Source organism: Arachis hypogaea, chromosome 15 (genome assembly GCF_003086295.3).
Source record: "Arachis hypogaea cultivar Tifrunner chromosome 15, arahy.Tifrunner.gnm2.J5K5, whole genome shotgun sequence".
In the NCBI taxonomy this organism is placed as follows: Eukaryota; Viridiplantae; Streptophyta; class Magnoliopsida; order Fabales; family Fabaceae; genus Arachis; species Arachis hypogaea.
The window spans coordinates 6220945-6241627 of NC_092050.1; the positions used below are offsets into that span (position 1 = coordinate 6220945).

Below are 20683 nucleotides of genomic sequence, written 5' to 3' on the forward strand. Positions count from 1 at the left end.
TCGATTATTTATTGTTGCATGCAGATATTTCTACGATTTACGGCAGCCATAAATCAATAAAATTATAAAAATAAAAGAGGCATTATTGTTTGTTATAGTTTAGGAAGTAATGGTAGCTAGATTATTATTGGTCGGAAATATTTAATAACCAAAGTAAATCAGCTAAAAACAACTATAACTTATCTTATTTAATATTTATTATTTGTCGCGACAATTAATGAATACTAAATAAGTCAAGTTCTGGCCTTTTTTTGTCTTCCTAGTATTATTCATTATTGGTGAAGAAAATTGTGCATAGTAAATGGACAAGAAATGTCCCCATTAATGGTGTTGAGTTCGATTCGTGAATACATAAAATAATGCACACGCACGCTGAGAAAATCATTGGGGTAGCAGAGAATAGAATACATAAATAGAAATGAAGAAGCGAAGCTCCGAAGTCCAAACATTCGCAAAAGAAGAAATATAATAGTTTAGGGCCCTACTCACTGCTCCTCATTAGCTGTATCGAAAGCTATTTCCTCTTCTCTTCTAATCCATTATCCTATATAAATAACACACTTTCTCTTGCTCCACTTGCATTATTCCAATTAATCACAAATACATATATATATGTATGTACATGGCATTCTTTAAAAACCCTTTCTTTTTATTATTATCATTATGGGCTCTCGTATTATCTGGTGTGTGTGTTTGGGGAAAACCAGTTACATTCCTTCAAGACTTTAGAGTTACATGGTCTGATTCCCACATCAGGCAAATTGATAATCAAGGCACCGCCATACAACTCATTCTAGACCGAAATTCTGGTAATTAATTAACTTAATAATAACTATTATTATTATTAGCATTGTGAAACAAATTAATTAAGCATTTTAATTGATTTGATTTTGGAGGATGCGGATTTGCTTCAAAGAGTAGGTACATGTTTGGGCGTATTAGCATGAAGATTAAGCTCATTGCCGGAGACTCTGCTGGGACTGTGACGGCATTTTATGTTTGTACACATGTCTAGTTAATTAATAAAGTTAAAGAGAGCATGAATTAACGTTAATGTTGTTGGTGGTTACGTAGATGAGCTCGGACACGGACGCTATAAGGGACGAGCTTGACTTCGAGTTCTTGGGAAACCGTAGTGGTCAACCATACACTGTTCAGACTAACATCTATGCCCACGGCAAAGGGGGTAGAGAACAAAGGGTCAACCTCTGGTTTGATCCTTCCGCCCAATTCCACACTTACACTATTCTCTGGAACCACCACCACATTGTGTAAGACACGTAAATCAAATTCTTTTTTAATTAGATAACATTAGTTAAAATTTAAAAAGATTAATTTCTTAACTATTCATATCAAGATGTATTTATGTAAAAATAATAATTACAACTAGTTAGATACTTTAATTAAACTATTTGGATAATATTTGATGGATTATTTTGTTGAGGAAAAAAAAAGTTGATTGGTATTAATTTAAAGTGAAAACTCAAGTGCAGTCAACTTCATGTGAAGTTAATAACTGAGAGTCAGTTAGATGATTTAACTGATTTGACTAAATTCTTATATCAAATATGAGATAAAAGCAAAGAAATAATAATAATAATTAAATATTAGGTATTTAGTTATTTGGAGAATTAGACATCATTTTTAAAGCATTGTAGGAATGAGCTAAGAATTTTAGGAAATTACATGAGAGTGCTTACATATGGATGCAGGTTCTACGTGGATGAGTTTCCGATAAGAGTGTACAAGAACGACGTGGCAAGGGGAGTGGCATACCCAAGAATGCAAGGAATGGGAGTGTACTCAACGCTGTGGGAAGCAGATAACTGGGCAACAAGGGGAGGCTTGGAGAAAATTGATTGGAGGAAAGCACCCTTCTATGCATACTACAAGGACTTCGACATTGAAGGCTGCCAACTCCCAGGGCCCACCAGTTGTGCCTCCAACGCAAGTAACTGGTGGGAGGGTGCTGCTTACCAGGCCCTTACTCCCACTCAAGCCCGCTTGTACAGGTGGGTTCGCATCAACCACATTATCTATGATTATTGCCAAGACAAGCCACGATTCCCACTCGGCCCACCACCCGAGTGCCTTTCCTAGCCTTCTTGTGTCGGTGCCCTATGCTATTCATTTGGTGTCTACTATATGTGTAATGAGCTTCTCATCACTCATCAGTCATTCTTTTGGACTTAATTATTATGATCTACCAAAAAGTGTAATGTTTCGCTTCTATCTAAGGAAAGGACAAATTATATGTTACTCCTCATTTATGCTTTTAAGCACAATTTAGTTAGGGGTCACAATAATTGCTTTGTAATTAATCATCAGTATGTGTGTGTCCCATTTATTTCAGCGCATAAAAATTGTTGTCATCTTATTCTCACCACATAAATCGTCGGCAAACCAAATCGTTGTGTGTTACCTAGCATTATCAGCAATAGTGGCCATATAATATTTCCATTTTTTAATTAACTCTCAAATGAATACAATATACCATGGATAAGTTCTAGAAACACCATATAAAAGGAGGACGTGAGACTCAAAAAGTTTTGGTTCCATGATACATTGATACTACAAAATATAATGGCTATGTGAGTGGTAATTAAGTGGTAACTGCTAGTTAACTAGGATTTGTGATTAATTATTGGTGCAAGTACAATGTACAGTTGTGGACGTGGAGAAATGGACAAGAGAAAAATATTCCTAGTTATAGGTTCAAGTTAAGTTTTTATGTTTTTCACACAAGCATTCAGCAAGCACGCGAGAGTAGCAACATGTATTTCTTTATCGGATCAATATGCATTTACATATTAATTAATCACTAAACAAAGCAAATGTCAGCACGCACCAAAATGAAAAGAAGAAGAAGGGGTAACGTAACAGACGATCCTCATCAAACAATTAGACAAACCCAAGCCAGAAATGGCAGGAACAGAAACATCCTCTCTGCTACGTTACAAGCGCAACGCTCGATCTACCTTATTCTTTAATTAATTCTATCTCGCATTCAACACATTACATTAATCTTTAATTTTATCATCAGTTATATTTTAAACAATAATATATGGGCATTTACCGGTGGGTTGATTGAATATTTAATTTTATTTGGACTACTGCTAAGGAGCTAATGTCATGATACCATGTCATTTTATATTTTGAGATTCACTAAAGATCAAACTCTTGACATTTCGGATCTTAAACTCTGATACCATGTCATGATACCATTCATCCCAAAAGTTTCAGTTCATGAGAAAAGATAAAACTAATGGTTATATTTTTAGAGGAGTGTTAGAGGGCCAGTAATTTTTGTGTTTTGTAACCATCAATTAGCCATCAATCATGTTTTTAATGGTGTGAGATTACATCAATTGGCCATCCAATGGTGAGAGATCACTCACCTTTCTTTTAATGGTTAAGTGCTGGCCCCTAGGCTTTTTCATATTTTTAATTCTGAATTGGACATCCTAAACTTTCATTGTACACATTGTACAAATATTTCATTAGCTCCCTATACTTCCTCTTTTACTTGTTACCATCTTTTATTTCCAATGAGAAAACTTATTTAAGGGACGGTTAATTGGTTTATTGGGGATAGAAAATAATATGTAACTAACTAGAAGTTAATAGCACTATTTAAAGCATTCCAAAAGCTAATAAAGTAAAATGAGTGAACACTTAAGGAAACTAATTGTGAAATGTTGTACATGGAAGAAATATAAATAGCTAGCTATAGCTTAATTAGTAAATAAACAATAATTGATGATGATAGGCATAGGCATGCAATGTAGGGCATCCATTAGGAGGTGTAACCAAACCAAGAGACAGCTCATGCACAAACATGTCAGATCAATCAAAGTTTTATATACGGGGATACTTTTTTGGCATGTTCTCAGATAATAACAACATCCTATTAATTAAAATGAATAGCAGACATATAGATAGATAGATTCCTTTAGTTTCTTCTTTGAAGTCTGTGTGGTCCCGATCACTAAATTAGCTTCTACCGGCGATTATGGAGAGGATTAGCTCCCGATGGCACACCCCTCTTCTCTTCTAACTCTGCTCCTTTCCCGTTCCCAGAAGACACCACCTCATTGTTAGGTGATGAAGATGAACCAGCTCTGCTGTTGCTGCTGAAATTCAACAAACCAAACGCTATGCCACCAAAACCAGAACTGCATAATATCAGAAGAACCAGAAGCATTGAAGAAAAAGCTCCCATTTCACTTGAATGCCGCAACTAATTCTCCCTCATCAACATTCTTCATATACATAGCAGCTAGCTGCTCCCTTGCTGATGATGAAATGCATGCAAATAAATAGGCTCAGTTAATTAGTAGAGTGACAAATTTAGGAATATGAATCTACTATGTTAGAAAGGGGTTTTATAGTGTGTGTCTACCTTGTCATTTGAGTAAAGTGGTACTAGCTAGAGATGGCAAACACCAACAATAAGCAAGGTTATATATGAATGACACGCCAGGGAAAGCTTTTTGTCCAGCATGACAACACTTTTTGATGCTTTGTTATTTGTTGGGATATAGGACACTATGATGTCTTATTATTATATCATCACCTGCACCTGCTTTTGTTTCCACCTTTATTTTCCTACTTGTTTAATGCAATCATACAACTATTACCTCCTAAAAGAAACTAACAACCTAGCTAACAAATGGTTTGCTCAATAAGCCCCCTAAAATCCCGTGTATCTTATAATAATGTTGCTTCTAAACAATTCAATATAGAAATTAAAGTAGCTTCTTCTGATAAACTCTAGGTGCACATATACATATTTTGCATTATCTTTCAATCATGTAACTGAACTTGCATTAAAATATTTAGCTCTTATAAATTATAATGTTGTATTGAAATCTCTCTACAGATAATACATTATTATACTGGCACTACTTGATATAAAAATCTATTATGTATTATTATTTTTATAATTAAAATATGTCGTAGGTCACTCTTACATTATAATTATTTAAAAAAAAAAACTAAAGAGTTATCTCCACTTTTTTCTTTTTTTTATTTCTCTTATTTTTTCATTCATTTTATATAAATTTAAAAATTAAAATGTATAACATGGTATTTTCTAATTATAATTAAAATTAAAATTAAATTTAAAATATTAAAATTGAAATATGAATATATTATATTATTAATTTAACAATAAAAATATGTCACATGACATTCTTTTATTAAAATTGAAATAAAATATTTTTTTTAAACTAATAAATTTTCTTCCTCCATCATCTCATCTACCTCTCTCTTTTTATCTATTTCTCTCTCTCCTTCCTACTATATATATATATATATGTGTGTGTGTGTGACTGAGATATATATTCTTTCGTTATAATTAAAATAATTTTTTGTTAAATTAACAAACTCATTCTCTTTCTTCTTCTTTATCTTTCTCTCACATTTTCTATTTTTTCTACTTTTCTATTCTACAAAAAAATAAAATTAATAAAATAATATAATTTAAATAAATTTATAAAATTATAAAAAATATATTAAATTTATAATTAAATATAATTAAAAAATATTCTAAAATGTGTTATTCACATAAAAAATATTTTTTATTTTTTATTTAATTTTAAATTTTCACCACGTATCTTTTTAATTTATATTTTTACTCTCTCTTCCTTCAAATATAATTAAAATCATTTTATTCAAATATGAATGTTAAAATTAATTATCAATAAAAAAAAATTAAATTTTTTCACATTAAAATAATAACTAAAAAATTTATTATTTAATTTTTTATTATACGAAGATTTTGATTTTCTTAGTTGATGGAAACTTTTGAGTTTTGTCCCCTACGACTAGGGGTGGCAGGAAGCTAGCCCACCCCTCCCATCCAGTCGTCCCGCCAAAAACCTGCCTTACCTCACCTATCAAGGTGACACCAAATTTCTACCCCACCCCTTCTACTGACGGGTTGCAGGACTAAGCCTATCAATTTTTTTTTTAATCATTAAATATTAAAAAATATATTATTTCACTAACAATTCAATAAACTTATAATTTTAAATTCAAAAATACTAAAATCTTTATAATTTAAATATTTAATAAACATAATAATTAATTAAAATTTTTTAAATAAAATAATAAAATTAATATTATAAAAAGCAAAACAAATATTGTCTAAAACATATAATTAAATATTATCCAAATCTCTAATCAATCAAACATAGTCCAAATTATAATTTAAAGTAAAACGAAAAAATATTCCAAATATAATTACAAAAATAACGATCCAAATTAAATTATCATCTCAAAGCCAAAAGGCCGCTGAACAAGCCAACCCGCCCCGCCAAAATCCGTCAAAATCCGTGGATTAGGCGGTGCGGGTTAGGCGAAATTTTTATTATAGCGCTCTCAAATTTTTAGCCCAACCCAATTTTTTTGGCGAGTTACTCGAGCTGACCCGACAGGTTTCGGCCCGTTTGCCATCCATACCTACGACTTTTTGGTAAAAGTAGTTTGATTTTATAAAATTTTTCTGCCATAATATATAATATCAGGACATAGTCAACATAAATTCAAAAAATTTATATTCTTGTAATATTATTACGGGTAAAAAAATTAGTAGAAGATAAACAAAGAGATAACGATTGAAATTGAATAAAAAGATAAATTGTAATTGAAAATAGAAAAATAAAAGGACTAGATTGAAATTGAATATAAAAAAATTATTCTATTTTTTTATATTATTTTTTGATGCAACCAGAAAGTGATTCACTCAATTTAACTTATCTACAACATAGTTCGAGAACTGAATAGAAGAGAATCACTCAACTTTCTACCCAATTCCTCGATGCAACAAGAGAGAGACTCACTCATACTATAGTTTTATCATGAAACTAAAAAGGAGTTTTTTACTTCTCTACTAATCTCTCAATTACAATTATTTAGGAGGTATTTATAACCTCTTATTAGGTTAAAATAAAAAAATTATAATCCTACTAAAATAAAGTCCAATCTAAAAACCAACTTGGGTTGGTTGAGTAGTCAGCTCACTCGTCCGCTTAAGTAAGTATCGGGAGTTCGAATTCCACCTTGTGCATGCAGCAACCTATTAGCCAACGGTAAACCTTTAAATAAAGCTCAGATCCGCAACGGATTAGTTCTTGACCTGTTGGATTGGGAGATACCGCAGGCAACAAAAAAAAATCCAATCTAAATAAAAACAAATTAAATTAAACATTCTAATACTTAAAAATATAAACTACTAAATAATATTTGAATTTTTTATATTATGAATATTTGAGGTATATATCACTAGTACTATATGAGGCTAATTTTGTTTGTTATGGAAGTAAAAATAGTGATATACCTTAACATTGTAATTTTTGGTGTTTTTAAAAACTGTGGAAAGTACACAAATTGGAGAGTCCGATTTCTGTACCTCAAATTTTTTAATTTTTTTTAACACAAATCGGACTGTCCGGTTTGTGTACTTCTCACAAATCAGACGGTCCAATTTCTGTACCTCTATAAATCGGACGACCCAATTTGTGTACCTCTAGAAATCAAACAGGCTGATTTTTGTACTTCTAATAAATCGGACGATCCGATTTCTATTTCTCTAATTAAATGGTACTACATTTACGAATAACACCCCAACAATCCACATTTAAAAAAAAAACTACTACTATTCCAATATTAAAAATAAAAAGTTCACTATATGATATGAGTAAATAACTATTTTTAATCATAAAAGATTCAAGTGTTAAAAAATAAATTTTGATTCACAAAACTGTTCAAATTCTAAAAATTATTTAAAATTTTCAAAATACCCCTTTTAATCTAACCTAAGCCAACCTAACTTAACCCCAATTCCCAATTATAATTTAATTCTTCTCCACCTTCAATTTCCGATCTTTCACAACCGTTTCGCGTTATCCCACAACCTTTCTTCCTCTTTTATGAGTTTATCCCCGTTTTCACTACCACACTAACTTTTCCTCCGTCCATGCAATGTAATCAATACCATTTTTTTTTTCAAATTGTGACTCAACATAAACACGATAACAAGGATACACAAATTCAAAAAAAAATAAAAATCAGAGACAACACATCTCCCTCCACCACATTCGGTTTCTTTTTTCTTTCTTTCTTTCTTTTCTTTCTTTTCTTTCTTTCTTGCTTTGCCTCTCTCGCAAAGATTCATATTCAACAATGTCCAATATAACCTTATCAAATATTGTTATTGTTGCTGTTGTTGTGGAAAAATACATCTTGTTTGTAACCTCCTCAAGATGTCGTCTCCCTAATATCATTCAAGTACAATTGTACAAAGTCAATCTCAACAACCGTCTCAACTTCATCAACACTAACGCCGCCGCGCAGTCCACTGCTTCTGTCACTAGCAAGGCATCCAATGCACTGCAACAGAGTGGTCCTCTAAAAAGTGATCATCCACAAGGAATGCCATCCAAGTGTGCCATTTTTTTGCCCCATGATGGCGTCTTGGCTAGAGAGCGAAATTTCTCGGCGTTAATGGCATTTTTCGGCAACTATACTAGAAGAAGCGAGATAGGCTGGCGGTGATTGTGGGATTCTCAATCGACGGGAATGGTTGTCTTTGTGATATCTTTGGTGTGTTTTACGGTGACCATGAGGAGACAAAGGAGGACTAGCGACAGAGGAGAGAACAAGAAAATTGCATCAAGTTAGGATGCATGGGACAGATGCAACGTCGATGGTGGAGGCAACGATGTAAGTGGAGCAAGAAAGAGCGCCAAAGGTGCGTTTGTGGTGAAAGGGAAAGAAAAGAGGGTTTGGGTTTGGGTTGGCGGTGGGTGGGAGTGGGGGTGATAGATTGAAAATGAGAATTTGGGATGGATAGAATTAAAGTACAGGTGAAAATTCAGGTTGGGTTAGAATAGGTTAAGAGGGATATTTTAGAAATTTTAAATAATTTTTGAAGGTTTGAATAATTTTTTTCATTAGAATTTATTTTATGGATATAATATTAATTTTGGTTTTTTGAGATAAAATTATTGTTGTCTAAAATTTTTTATAATTAAAAATAGTTATTTATTCTGATATGATATTGATAATTCATACATAATTTTTGAGATATATTTTTTTATTGTTTACGGTATTTTTCAACCCGACAAATTAAGAACTAATCCGTCACAAAGGATTTGAGTTATTTAAGGGTCTGAATGAATTAATTTGAATTTTTTTGAGTTTCATTTAAAGGTCTAAATGAATTATTACATACACAAATTAAAATTTGAATTCCCAACACTTATCTAAACAAATAAATGAGCTGACCAAACTGACCATTCAATTAATCTAAATTGGTTACAACTTTTTTATTGGACGTGAGTTGGTTACAACTCTTTAGATATAATCATTGGATATTGAATGCACAACAAAATTGTCTTTTTGGTGACAGAAAAGGGCCTAGGCCCGAATGCTAAAAATTTTTTACTTTAACCCGCTCCTTATTTTGTTTTTTGTACTGAGCTCCTGATTTTTAAAATAGTACAAGCTTTTTTAAAAAAAAAAAATAGTACAAGCTTGTTATAGGGTTTTTGTCTCTCCAGATTTTTTAGAATCAGATTTTTGTCAATCATGTGTTAGCCTCCTTTGCATCCGGTAGGATGGGTTATTATTTTAAGTAGTTACAAAATTAAGACGATAACATTTTTGAAGCATGAACATTCATAGTAAGATAGGGCCAAATTTAAGAGTCCAATTATGATAGGCATAATCAGATATAGAAGGCCCAGGTCGCTCATCATTTCGGGCTGAATGGTTAGTTAGTTAGTATCTATATGTATAAAAATCAATTTTGTTTAAAGAAAATTTAAATTTATTTTATTTTATATTAATTAATTATTGTTAAAATAATTTCATAATATTAGGTGTAATTACTGTAGGTATTCATGCTCTATAGGAAAAAATTCATAAAAATATAAAAAATATTTATATTTTTGAATATTTTAAAAAAGGATAAAGTATACATTTTAGTTTTAACGTTTGCGATTTTTTTCAAAAATACCCATAACGTTTAATTCCAATCAATTTTGTTCTTAACATTTTTTATAACGACCCAACTTCAAGTACATCATGATCATATCAAAAGTAAGGCGTTAATAACATGTTTTTTTTATTATCTATTTAATATGGAACCTTTAGTTCGATATCACATTTCAATCTTTAAGAAAATGCCAGAAGATTTTGTTTTCAATTCATTAAAAATCATATATCAAATATCACCACGTATTAATAATCACATAATTACTAATAATAATAAATCTTATACAAGTAAATCAAAGTAAAACTCAGATACGACATTTATTCCTCTGTATAAAATAAAAATCTTAAGCAACAAGCGAGGGAATTTTATGAAAGTAACTTAACTCATAAATAAAGTCAATAATCTTCCGCAGTTTTAAACTGAGTTTTCGAACCTGTGTCGTCAAAAGGGTGGAGGATTTTGGGGTGAGAACAAACCACATGTTCTCAGTAGGGACAGGAATACTATCAAAGCAAAGAAATACTTGCAAATAGAATTAATTTCATTGTAAAACAGTTTATCCTTAAAATAATCGTTTGAAAAGACTTTATGGATGAAACTTTGTTTAAATTACAATTTAGTAAGGCGATTAGTTTAAAGAAATGGAAAAGACCAAGGACGTGCCTAGGAACTTTCTATTCAACTTACCTCGCTCACTCCTATCCAAACAATATATACATTAGAATACTCTGGCAATACTTAATCCACCTGCCTCAACCTTTGTTATCACATACCAGAAACTACCCTCGTCACGTCTCCACCAAAAATGGTCTCTCGGATAAACATATATATACAAGACAAACAAATAAATCACAGATAGGATTCAGGTACAGCAAGTAAAACAAGTAGCACATAAACATAGCTAAGCAATTAGGCAAATCAAAACAAATGCACACTCAATCAAAACATACAAATGCATATGATGCATGGCTGTTCTATGACTAATGAGTCTCATCTGTCGCTTATATAGCTAACCCGATATGTCTTGACCGTTAACCATTGGATAGTCCCTCTGTGCACGCATCCCCAAACTAAAAAATAATACCCATGAAGTTAAACTCCAACCTCAATAATATTTCATGGAGTCAAACTCCAAGCTTAATAATATTCCATAGAGTCAAACTCTAAGCTCATTAATAGAATATTCAAAATTCATATATATATAAATGCATGCCCATGGGAGAATCCGGGGAGTTAAAGTGTTCGGTCACATCTTGCGACAGATGGTCAACAGAGTATCGAGTCTCAAACTTGAGCAAGTGGTGGCAAGTCATTGCGTCTACCCAGGAAAACTCGTGTCTCAGATAATTCAAATTTATCAGCCATATGAATAATTCAATCATAATTCATCAATATCCACATCATTTTCAATCTTATCTCATTCATCACCATACCTCAATTATACTCAATCATTATCCTCTTCCTCAATATTGAAATCACCGTCAGACCTTCATTAAACCAATTGTCACTAATTACATCTTAATTCAAACATAACCTTCAAACTTACTCACTTGTCCCCAAACTCTTGAAATTTTACTTAGATTATTGTTTTAAAATCTTTAACTAGTTAATCAAACCTCTTTTCGTTATTGTTAAAAATCAAATGAATTAAAATTACTATTTAACCAAATCAAGAGAATCCGACTCTCCTTAAAATCTGTAAAAGTATTCAAAACTTATTTCTTCTGATAATTAATTCAAATCAAATTCATTTTCGAAATCATAATCAAGACTCCTTTAAATTCTTCGAAAAATTTCGGCAACATCTATCCTAAAACTGAAGTTTGACACCCATTATGGGTCCCCTCTTTTCAGTCCCAACTCAACAAAATCAATATTTCAAGTCTAACATTTCCAAATCCATTATTAAAAAAAGTCATTATCATTTTCAACCTAAAATTCAAAATCAATGTAACCAATCAATTTTACCAGAAATTCAGTAAACAACCAATCACCAACAAATATAACCTTTCAATCGTAATAGAAAATCATTTATATTTCAGAAACTCATCTATTTGCATTAATCTATTAAACTTTTAGGTATTCAAAATCCAAATTATTTTTATTTTAAAACAAATCCCTACCTTGAGGAATCAAGCCCGCAACGATTCTAACGCGATAAGTCCATTTTTCTCTCGACTCGCTACAGCAACGGCTGCATCCACAACTTCGCTTACTTTCGTATTAACAGAAATAGGTTTAATTGTAACATGTAACCTTGATAACTCAATCCTAAATTATCAATATCGCGAAATCTTTAATAATATATAATGGAGAACTAATGGCGAGGGTTCGAAATAAAATATACTTACGGTAACAGCAGAACGGAGCAGCTGCAATCCCGAACTGACCCGGCAACAGCTCCGATAGTGGCCAGAAGCTCTAGTGGTTCAGCAGCAACTTTAATTTTGACATGAAATCATCGAAACTCAACCATATGATACCAACAGCTCAGAATCTCTAACAACTTGTATCGAAATACTGATTTCAAAGGTTCCGAAAACAAAACTCTTACCAAAAAGGTAGGAATTCCAGCGGCGGTGACTGAGAAACGGCTAGGCAGCGAAAAATGAGGCACGGTAGTGACTGGTGGTGACAAACGGTGGCTCTGACGGCGATGAGAAGGCAACGCGAGCTCCCTCTCTTTCTCTCTTCGCGGGTCTGTCTCCCGGTGGCAGCTCAATGGCGGATCGGCGACTCTGTGTGATGGTGTGGCAGGATGCGACAGTGGTTAGGGGTGGCAATGGGTAGGGTAGGGTAGGGTTTGAAGCCAATCCTAGGGTAGGGTTTGAAGCCAACCCTAACCTTACCCGCGAGTTAAGATTTTTATATAAACTCAACCCTACCCTACCCGTTTTTAACCCATGGGTACCCGAACCTACCCATGGGTTACAAAAAAGATACAAAATTATTATATAACTTTATGATAATTTAAAATAGAACTGATTTTTATGTTAAAAAAAATATTAAATTATCAATTAATGATCTTTTTTTAGTGGCTAAGAATCTTTTACATTTAGTGAGAGGTCTTTGGTTCAACATCTACTTAAAACATATTTTTATATAAATATATAACATATACATATATAGGGTGCGGGTTGGTCGGGTAGGGTTGGGACTCAACCCGCACCCAACCCTATCCGCTGCAGATCGGGTTGACAACCTTACCCGATCGGGTGGGGTCGGATTGGGTACCCGCGGGTAGGGTACATGTTGCCACCCTAACGGCGGTCGAAGCTCAGTGGCAACGGAGACCAAGCGCAGCGGTTGTAGCTCCTCCCTTTCCTCGTCATCGCGTCTCCCTTTGGATCTAGTTTCCAACGACGACGGCAGCTCATCGACAGCGATGACAACATCGCCGCCCTTCCCCTCTCTCTCTCTCTCTCTCTCTCTCTCTCTCTCTCTCTCTCTCTCTCTCTCTCTCTCTCTCTCTCTCTCTCTCTCTCTCTCTCTCTCTCTCTCTCTCTCTCGACTTTTGCTCGCGTCCCTCTTATTTATGGTTCTGTTTCTGACGGCGACGGCTGGTGGTGGTGACGGTGCAGTAGGGCGCGACGAACAGTGGCGACGGTCCCCCTTTTCTCCGGCGACACCCTTCTTTCCTCTTCTCCCTTTCTCTTCTCCGTTTCCCCTCTTCTCTCCTTCCCTTTTTGTTTTTCTTTTTCTTTCTTACGGGTGCGTGTGTTTGTGTATTTGAAAAAGGGGTGTGGCGGTAAGATGGTGGAGGTTAGAGTTTGTGGGGTGTAATTTTAGAATTAGGATTTGATTTGGGGCAAATTGTAAAATTAAGAATTTTTGAACAAATTGAAATTTGTTAAATTTTATTAAAATTAGGGGATATTATATTAAATTGAAATTTAAATTTATCCCTTAAAATTATTTTAAAAAATATTATTTAATTATCATTTTATCAACTTAAAATTTATTTTCATATAAATACTTCAATTCAATAATTAGAGATAATAAAAATTAATTTCTTTTATAATAATGAAATAAAGTTAAGAACCTAATTATTCAACTTAATGCATATAAAATTCTTATTATTGTTCAATTACTATAGTTTTAAATCATAAATAAGAAATTGCTTAATTTATATATAAAATTTCTTAAAATATAATCTTAATTAAATATAATAAATCATAAACAAATTTATTATTTAATTTTATAAAAACTCGGGATCTTACATTTTCGATTAATTCAATTTTGTTCTTAGCGTTTTTATTTTTTGTCAAAATTATCTTTGGTAGTTTTCAATTTTGTCCTTAATATGTTACATGAAATTAACATCTAGAAATAATTTTGACTCAAATTAAAAATGTTAAGGACAAAATTGAATATAACTAAACTTTATGGATATTTTGAAAAAAATTTCAAAGGTTAGAGACAAAAAACATACTTTACTCTTTAAGAAAATACACAAAGTAATTACCATTCTAAAAATTTTATAAAACCACGAACAAAATTTAAGTCTAACTTGAGAATAATAAATAACTATGTTTTTTTAAAATGAAATAATTATTTGTCGATATCTATATACAATTTAAAATTAAATTAAAATATTTATATTAAGATTTTATCTTTTTAAAGACGTCTCTATAAATATATTAATAGTTGAATTTGTATACATTTTTGCTTGACCATAAATAAAACTTAAAAGAGTCTTTGGTTCTTATAACGTGCGTTTGGTTGGTGTCTATGTATATCAAAGACATAGACACGGTGGTACATGTCTATTGTTTGTTTTTTTAAAACACAATTTTTTAATGGACACGGTGACATATAAGTGTACATAAAATACATATTTTCAACGTCACTCACTTGAGTTGAGACATTGAGAGACAATTGATTAAAAAAAAAATTTTACATTTTTATCCCTTCATTTTTTTTAAAATACCAATTATGTACCTTGACTCTAAGAGCACCTTCAATGGAAACTTTTTTCTGACACTTTGGAGAACCTACGTTGGAGCATATCATTATTGAGTTCCAGCACATTGTTCAAGAAGAGAGAATCCCTGCTTAGAGGGACTCATTGTAACCAATAATAACTTGTCATTTGGCAAGTTATTATTAAAAATAAATAATTATAAAAAATTTAAAATAATTAAATAATTATATTAAATAATTATATCTCTATTTAATTAATAATTTATATTAATTATTTAAATAATAATGAATTAAATAATTGAATCATAATTAATTTGTTAATAATTATAATAATTAGATTAAATAATTAAAATGCTAACACTTACATAATTAAATAATTAAATCATAATTAATTTATTAAATAATTTTTATTTTTAAAATTTAAAATACTAATCACATTATTAAAATTAGCCGTTGCAAAATTAGCTGTTGAAAACTAGCCGTTACTATGTTGCCGTTATTGTTCATGAAAGTGACCGCTAAGTAATTTTCTTAATTATATTTTTCTTTGTATTAACTAATTTTACAAATTAGGGTAATTCCAAATTATATATTGTGTATTATTGTTATGTATAAATTTATTTAATATTAATATCTTTTAATAGTGAATTATTTTTAAATTTATAAATTTAAAATATTATTGAAAAAGTATTTTAATTAATTAATTAATTAAGTGGGACCACAATAGGGACTAAAGTTAATTCCTCCTAATAGAGAAGAGAGAGATGCTCTGAGTTCCTATTTACTGTTTATGACGCAAAAGCTGATGTGGTTATGACAGGTGGGCCATAAATAGGGATTGTGATGAGTTTCCTGTTGGAGATGGTCTAACCCCCTTTTTTCCCCATTATCTTCTTCATTATGAGTTTCTAACTCTAGAAAGCCAGAAACCTTCTAACATCCAGGTACCTTCTTCCTCTTCCCTGCTTCTTCTATTATTGTTGTGTCCCTCCTTCATCGCTCCTCCCTCCTTCATCTTCTTTTGTCACTACCCTCTTCTCTCCATCACTCCTTTCTCTGCCACCGCTACTGCCTCCACTCTTTGTCACTCATTTAGATCTATCGCTTACTACTGCAACAGCCGCAACACCGTTGCCATGCATTTCTCACATAATAGCAAAATCGCAGTGGCGTCATCGTCTAGTCGTAACGAGATAGCAAGTCGTGGCGTCGTCGCAACGCTGTCATCGTCCACCTCTCGTGATCCAACAACTCACAGTGTCATTGTCATCTATCTCTCGCGACCCAACATCTCACAGCGCCTACCCCTCCTAACATAGGAACACTCGCAGCACCGTGCCTATTCGCCTTCCAGACACTCGCAGTTGCTATTGTATTCTTCTGCCCTTCTATTATCGTCAGCACCATCTCTGAATCTCTTGATTTTTTCTTAAATTTTGGTTTATTGTCACTGTAATTATTGTCTTGCCTCTCTTTCTCATTTTTTTGAGATAAATAAATAATTATTGTTAAGAAATTTATCACAATTTTTTTGTTAATTATATGTAAATGATGATGATAAATTTGATATTGGTATTAATGATGGTTATAGATGATGGTGGTGATTGTAGATGTTGATAGTGGTGATGATAATGGTGTTACTGCTGAGGATAAATTTAGTATGTTGATATGAATATAAATTAATATATTGTTGTGTATATTGTTACCAAACATAATAAAAAAACTTGTGTATATCTATGTCTATGTATTGTTATGTCTTTATATTTCTGTCCATTACTTTGTGTCTTTGTTACCAAACGGAGCCATAGGACGTTTCCTTGAACGCTCCACCATTAAAAAAAAAAGAGTAAAGTATTATTTTTGTTCTCAACGTTTGGGGTAAATTCTATTTGTGTCTCTAACGTTTAAATTGTCATATTTATATCCCTAACGTTTGTAAAAGTGATTTAATGTTATCCTGTCATCAATTACACATCATGAGCGCTTTAGTTTGAGTTTTGAAAATCTCTTCTTGGAGTTAGAATACAAATTTCTGGAATAGAATCGATGATCCATTGAGTCCCGCTAGGGAGACAATGGGCTATTTGTACAATGTGTACAATGGGCTATTGAGTTACAAAATGAACATCCCTATACTATCTAGAATAACCATCCGAGTACTAGGATAATAAACATCTATCTTCCCAAAACCAATGATCGAACTCTTGACCTTTCGAATCTAACGCTCTAATATCATGTCATGATACCACTCATCCCAAAAGTTTCAGCTGATGGAAAAAGGTAACACTAATGGTTATATCTCTAATACTCCATAAACCTCCATTGTACACATTGTACAAGTATTCCATTGGCTCCTCATACTTTTCCTTTCGAAAAATAGCTCATCAAAAGTTGAAACTAATTCCTAAAACATTTACATAATTAACTTTTCTAGGGACATAATTGAATTTAAACACAAATAGAGGGTATAATATTAAAATCGAATACATCCAGGTGAGACCTAATTAAGAATGAATATATCCAAGTAAGAATAATTGAAAAATATAATCTGATTTGTTAGTATAATTGATAGTAGACTAACATTGAATCACTTTTATAAACGTTAAGGATACAAATAGGATGATTTAAACGTTAGGAATACAAATAAGACTTATCCCCAACGTTAGGGACAAAAACGATACTTTACTAAAAAAAAAGAAAGTATCGCATTATACATTTTAGTAAAAGCACTAGTACCAATGAAAGCGTGCCATTAGACCACGATTACAATGTTAAAAATATTTCTCTTTTTTGGTTGAAAATAGAATATCTACCATCAATAATTAACAATAACTAATTTTATTAATCCAAATTTTCTGAAAAAATTAAATATACGGACCATAATATGTGTTATATTCTTATAGATAACCTTATCACGTATTGTTAATGACATTTTTCGGCAACGATACTAGAAGCAGCGAGATAGGCTGGAGGTGATAGTGGGATTTTCGATTGGCAAAACGATGTAGGTGGAGTAAAAAAAAAGAGTCCCGATACTTGTTTTAATGAACGAGTAAATTGATCATTAGACCAACTCAAGTTGGTTACAATTATTTCGCTATAATATTTGGAGTTTGGATATTGAATGCACAACAAAATTGTCTTTTTGGTGATAGAAAGGGGCCAAAGCCCGAATGAACAAAAATTTAATACTTTTTTTTGGTGAAATAAACGGGGCCTAAGCCCATGAAAGAGATTACATACTAATTAAACGAGGCAGAGATGCTCCTTGTTCATCATCTACTACTAATTGGACTACTTCTCTAGGAGGAGTGTCCCAAAAGTGGAATCCTAATTCTAAATTTACACTTTTTCATGCTAGGCAATCAGCACATCGGTTGCCTTCTCTAAAAATATTCATAAAATAGATATTTAAATTCTTGTCTTTCCATCTGTTGATGTCTCTGATTAAGCCATTTGGATAGTTATTGAGGTTTCTTTTGCTATTGAAAATCTCTATAACTGCTTTGGAGTCACATTCTACAATAATATTCTTCATTCCCATTGTCGTAGCTATTTCAAGTCCCTGTTTGATTTCCCAAATCTCAGCGTTGAAGGCTGAGCATCTTCCAATATGATAAGAAAAACCAGCAACCCACTTGCCAGCCTCATTTCTGATGAGCCCCCACACCCAACTTGTTTGGTACTTCCCTTCATAGCACTATCTGTGTTAAGAGTCACCCAACCTTGTGGTGGATAATTCCATTTGATATTTATCTCTTCCTTTTTCTTAAAACATTGTTTCTTCTGACTGCGCTCAAAAGCCTCCCTCATATCATTGACACTTTTTAAAACTTCCATATGTGGATTCGGTGGTCTTCTATAGCTCGCTTCATGAATTTCTTTGTTTCTCCACACCTATAATTTCATGCAATTTGTGAAGAATACGTCCTTCCAGCTTTGATTGGGGTGCTTGCTTAGATTTTCTATCATGTTCAACTCCAACCAATTCCTTAAATTAGATCCAAAAAAATCTTGTATCCTCTCTGGTTTGATGAGTTGTGCCCAGATCGTAGATGACTAGATGCGCTCGGACAGTCTCTTAGGGCGTGAATGGTGTCTTCTTGGTGTTCTCCGCAAAGTTGGCACGTTCCTCCCCCTCCGAAGATTCTGGCTTTCCTTTGATTTGTGAAGAGTTTGTTGTGCAAAACTCTCCACATAAAGACTTTTGATTTTTGCGGCCCTTGCCAGTTCCAGATCCTGGTCCAGTTTGTTGTCGACGATAGACTCCAATTTGCTAAGGCTTTGTAAGTAGAGGCAATCGAGAAGTCGCCATCCTCTGTGTGCCTCCAACCCAATCTATCCAACCCTAATTTAATACTTTAACCCCTTCCTGGTTTTGTTTTTGTACTGATCTCTACTTTTTAAAATAGCAAAAGCTTGTCATAGGGTTTTTGTCTCTCCAAATATTGCAGAATCAAATTTTGTCAGATCATGTGTTAGCCTCCTTTGCATTCAGTAGGATGGGTTGTTATTTTATTCAATTCCAAAATTAAGACGACAACATTTTTGAGGCATGAACATTTATAGTATAATAGGCCCAAATTTAAGAGTCTAATTACGATAGAAAAAACCAGATATAGAAGACCCAGGTCTGCTCAGTATTTCGGACTGAATGGTTAGCAAGTTAGTATCTATAGGTATAAAAAAATATACTAGTGGTCGAGTAGTTATTTCACTTGTATGTGGAGATTTAAATTTCGCCTTGTGTATGTAGCAACCCTTTAGATTCATAACGAATTAGTTTTTGACTTGTCAGATTGGGAGATATCGCAGACAACAAAAAAATATACAAAAAAAAAAATAAAAATTAATTCAAATCAGTTCAAATTCTAACAAAAAGAATCAGTTTAAATTTATTTTATTTTATATTAATTAATTATTGTTAAAATAAATTCATAATATTATGTATAATTACTGTATGTATCCATGCTTTATACAAAAAAATAATAATAAAAATACATAAAGTATTTATATTTTTAAATATTTTAAGAAAAGATAAAATATACATTTTGTCTTTAATATTTATAATTTTTTAAAAAATACTAATAACTTTTAATTTTATTTGATTTTATCCCTGACGTTTTCAATTTGTGTCAAAATTATTTTCGAAAATTTTAAATTTTGTCTTTAATATTTTATATAAAATTAATATTTAGAGATAATTTTGACTCAAATAAAAAATATTAGAGATAAAATTGAATATAACTAAATTTTATGGATATTTAAAAAAAATTATAAAAATTAAAAAAAATATGCTTTATATTTTTAAAAAAATACACAAAATAATTATTATTCTAAAAATTAAGATATTTATATTAAGATTTTATTTTTTAAAAAAATTTTTATAAATAATATTAATGGTTGAATTTATAAACATTTTTTCTTGATCCATTAGAAAAACTTAGAAGAGTCAAATTCCTAGTATTGCATTATACATTTTGGTAAAAGCACTAGTACCAATGAAAGCGTGCCATCAGACCACAATTACAATGTTAAAAATATTTCTCTTTTTTGGTTGAAAATAGAATATCTACTAACAATAATTAACAATAGCTAATTTTATTAATCCAAATATTTTGAAAAAATAAATATACGGACCATAATATGTGTTATATTCATATAGGTTGGTGAAATTAAAATATCAAATTTCCTGCCACATGGTTAAGCAATGAGATTAGTAAAAAAAAAAAAACATTTCTCTTCAAATCCATGTAT

At 31.8% G+C, this 20683-nt stretch overlaps 1 protein-coding gene across 1 annotated transcript; it reads left to right on the forward strand.

The window, feature by feature from the left end:
• The first annotated feature begins 329 nt into the window (after positions 1-329).
• On the forward strand, positions 330-2259 carry LOC112748129 (probable xyloglucan endotransglucosylase/hydrolase protein 6). Its single transcript, XM_025796338.2, has 4 exons — positions 330-809; positions 897-997; positions 1075-1271; positions 1713-2259. Exons 1-4 carry the CDS (start codon positions 617-619, stop codon positions 2098-2100), a joined length of 879 nt encoding a protein of 292 aa, XP_025652123.1. The 5' UTR covers positions 330-616; the 3' UTR covers positions 2101-2259.
• Positions 2260-20683: the final 18424 nt, after the last annotated feature.

Bases quoted from the DNA above. Each gene is read 5' to 3' on its own strand.
- LOC112748129 (XM_025796338.2), top strand. From the start codon at position 617: ATGTACATGGCATTCTTTAAAAACCCTTTCTTTTTATTATTATCATTA. The intron at 810-896 runs GTAATTAATTAA...TTGATTTTGGAG, and splicing joins CATTCTAGACCGAAATTCTG to GATGCGGATTTGCTTCAAAG. The intron at 1,272-1,712 runs GTAAGACACGTA...ATATGGATGCAG, and splicing joins TGGAACCACCACCACATTGT to GTTCTACGTGGATGAGTTTC.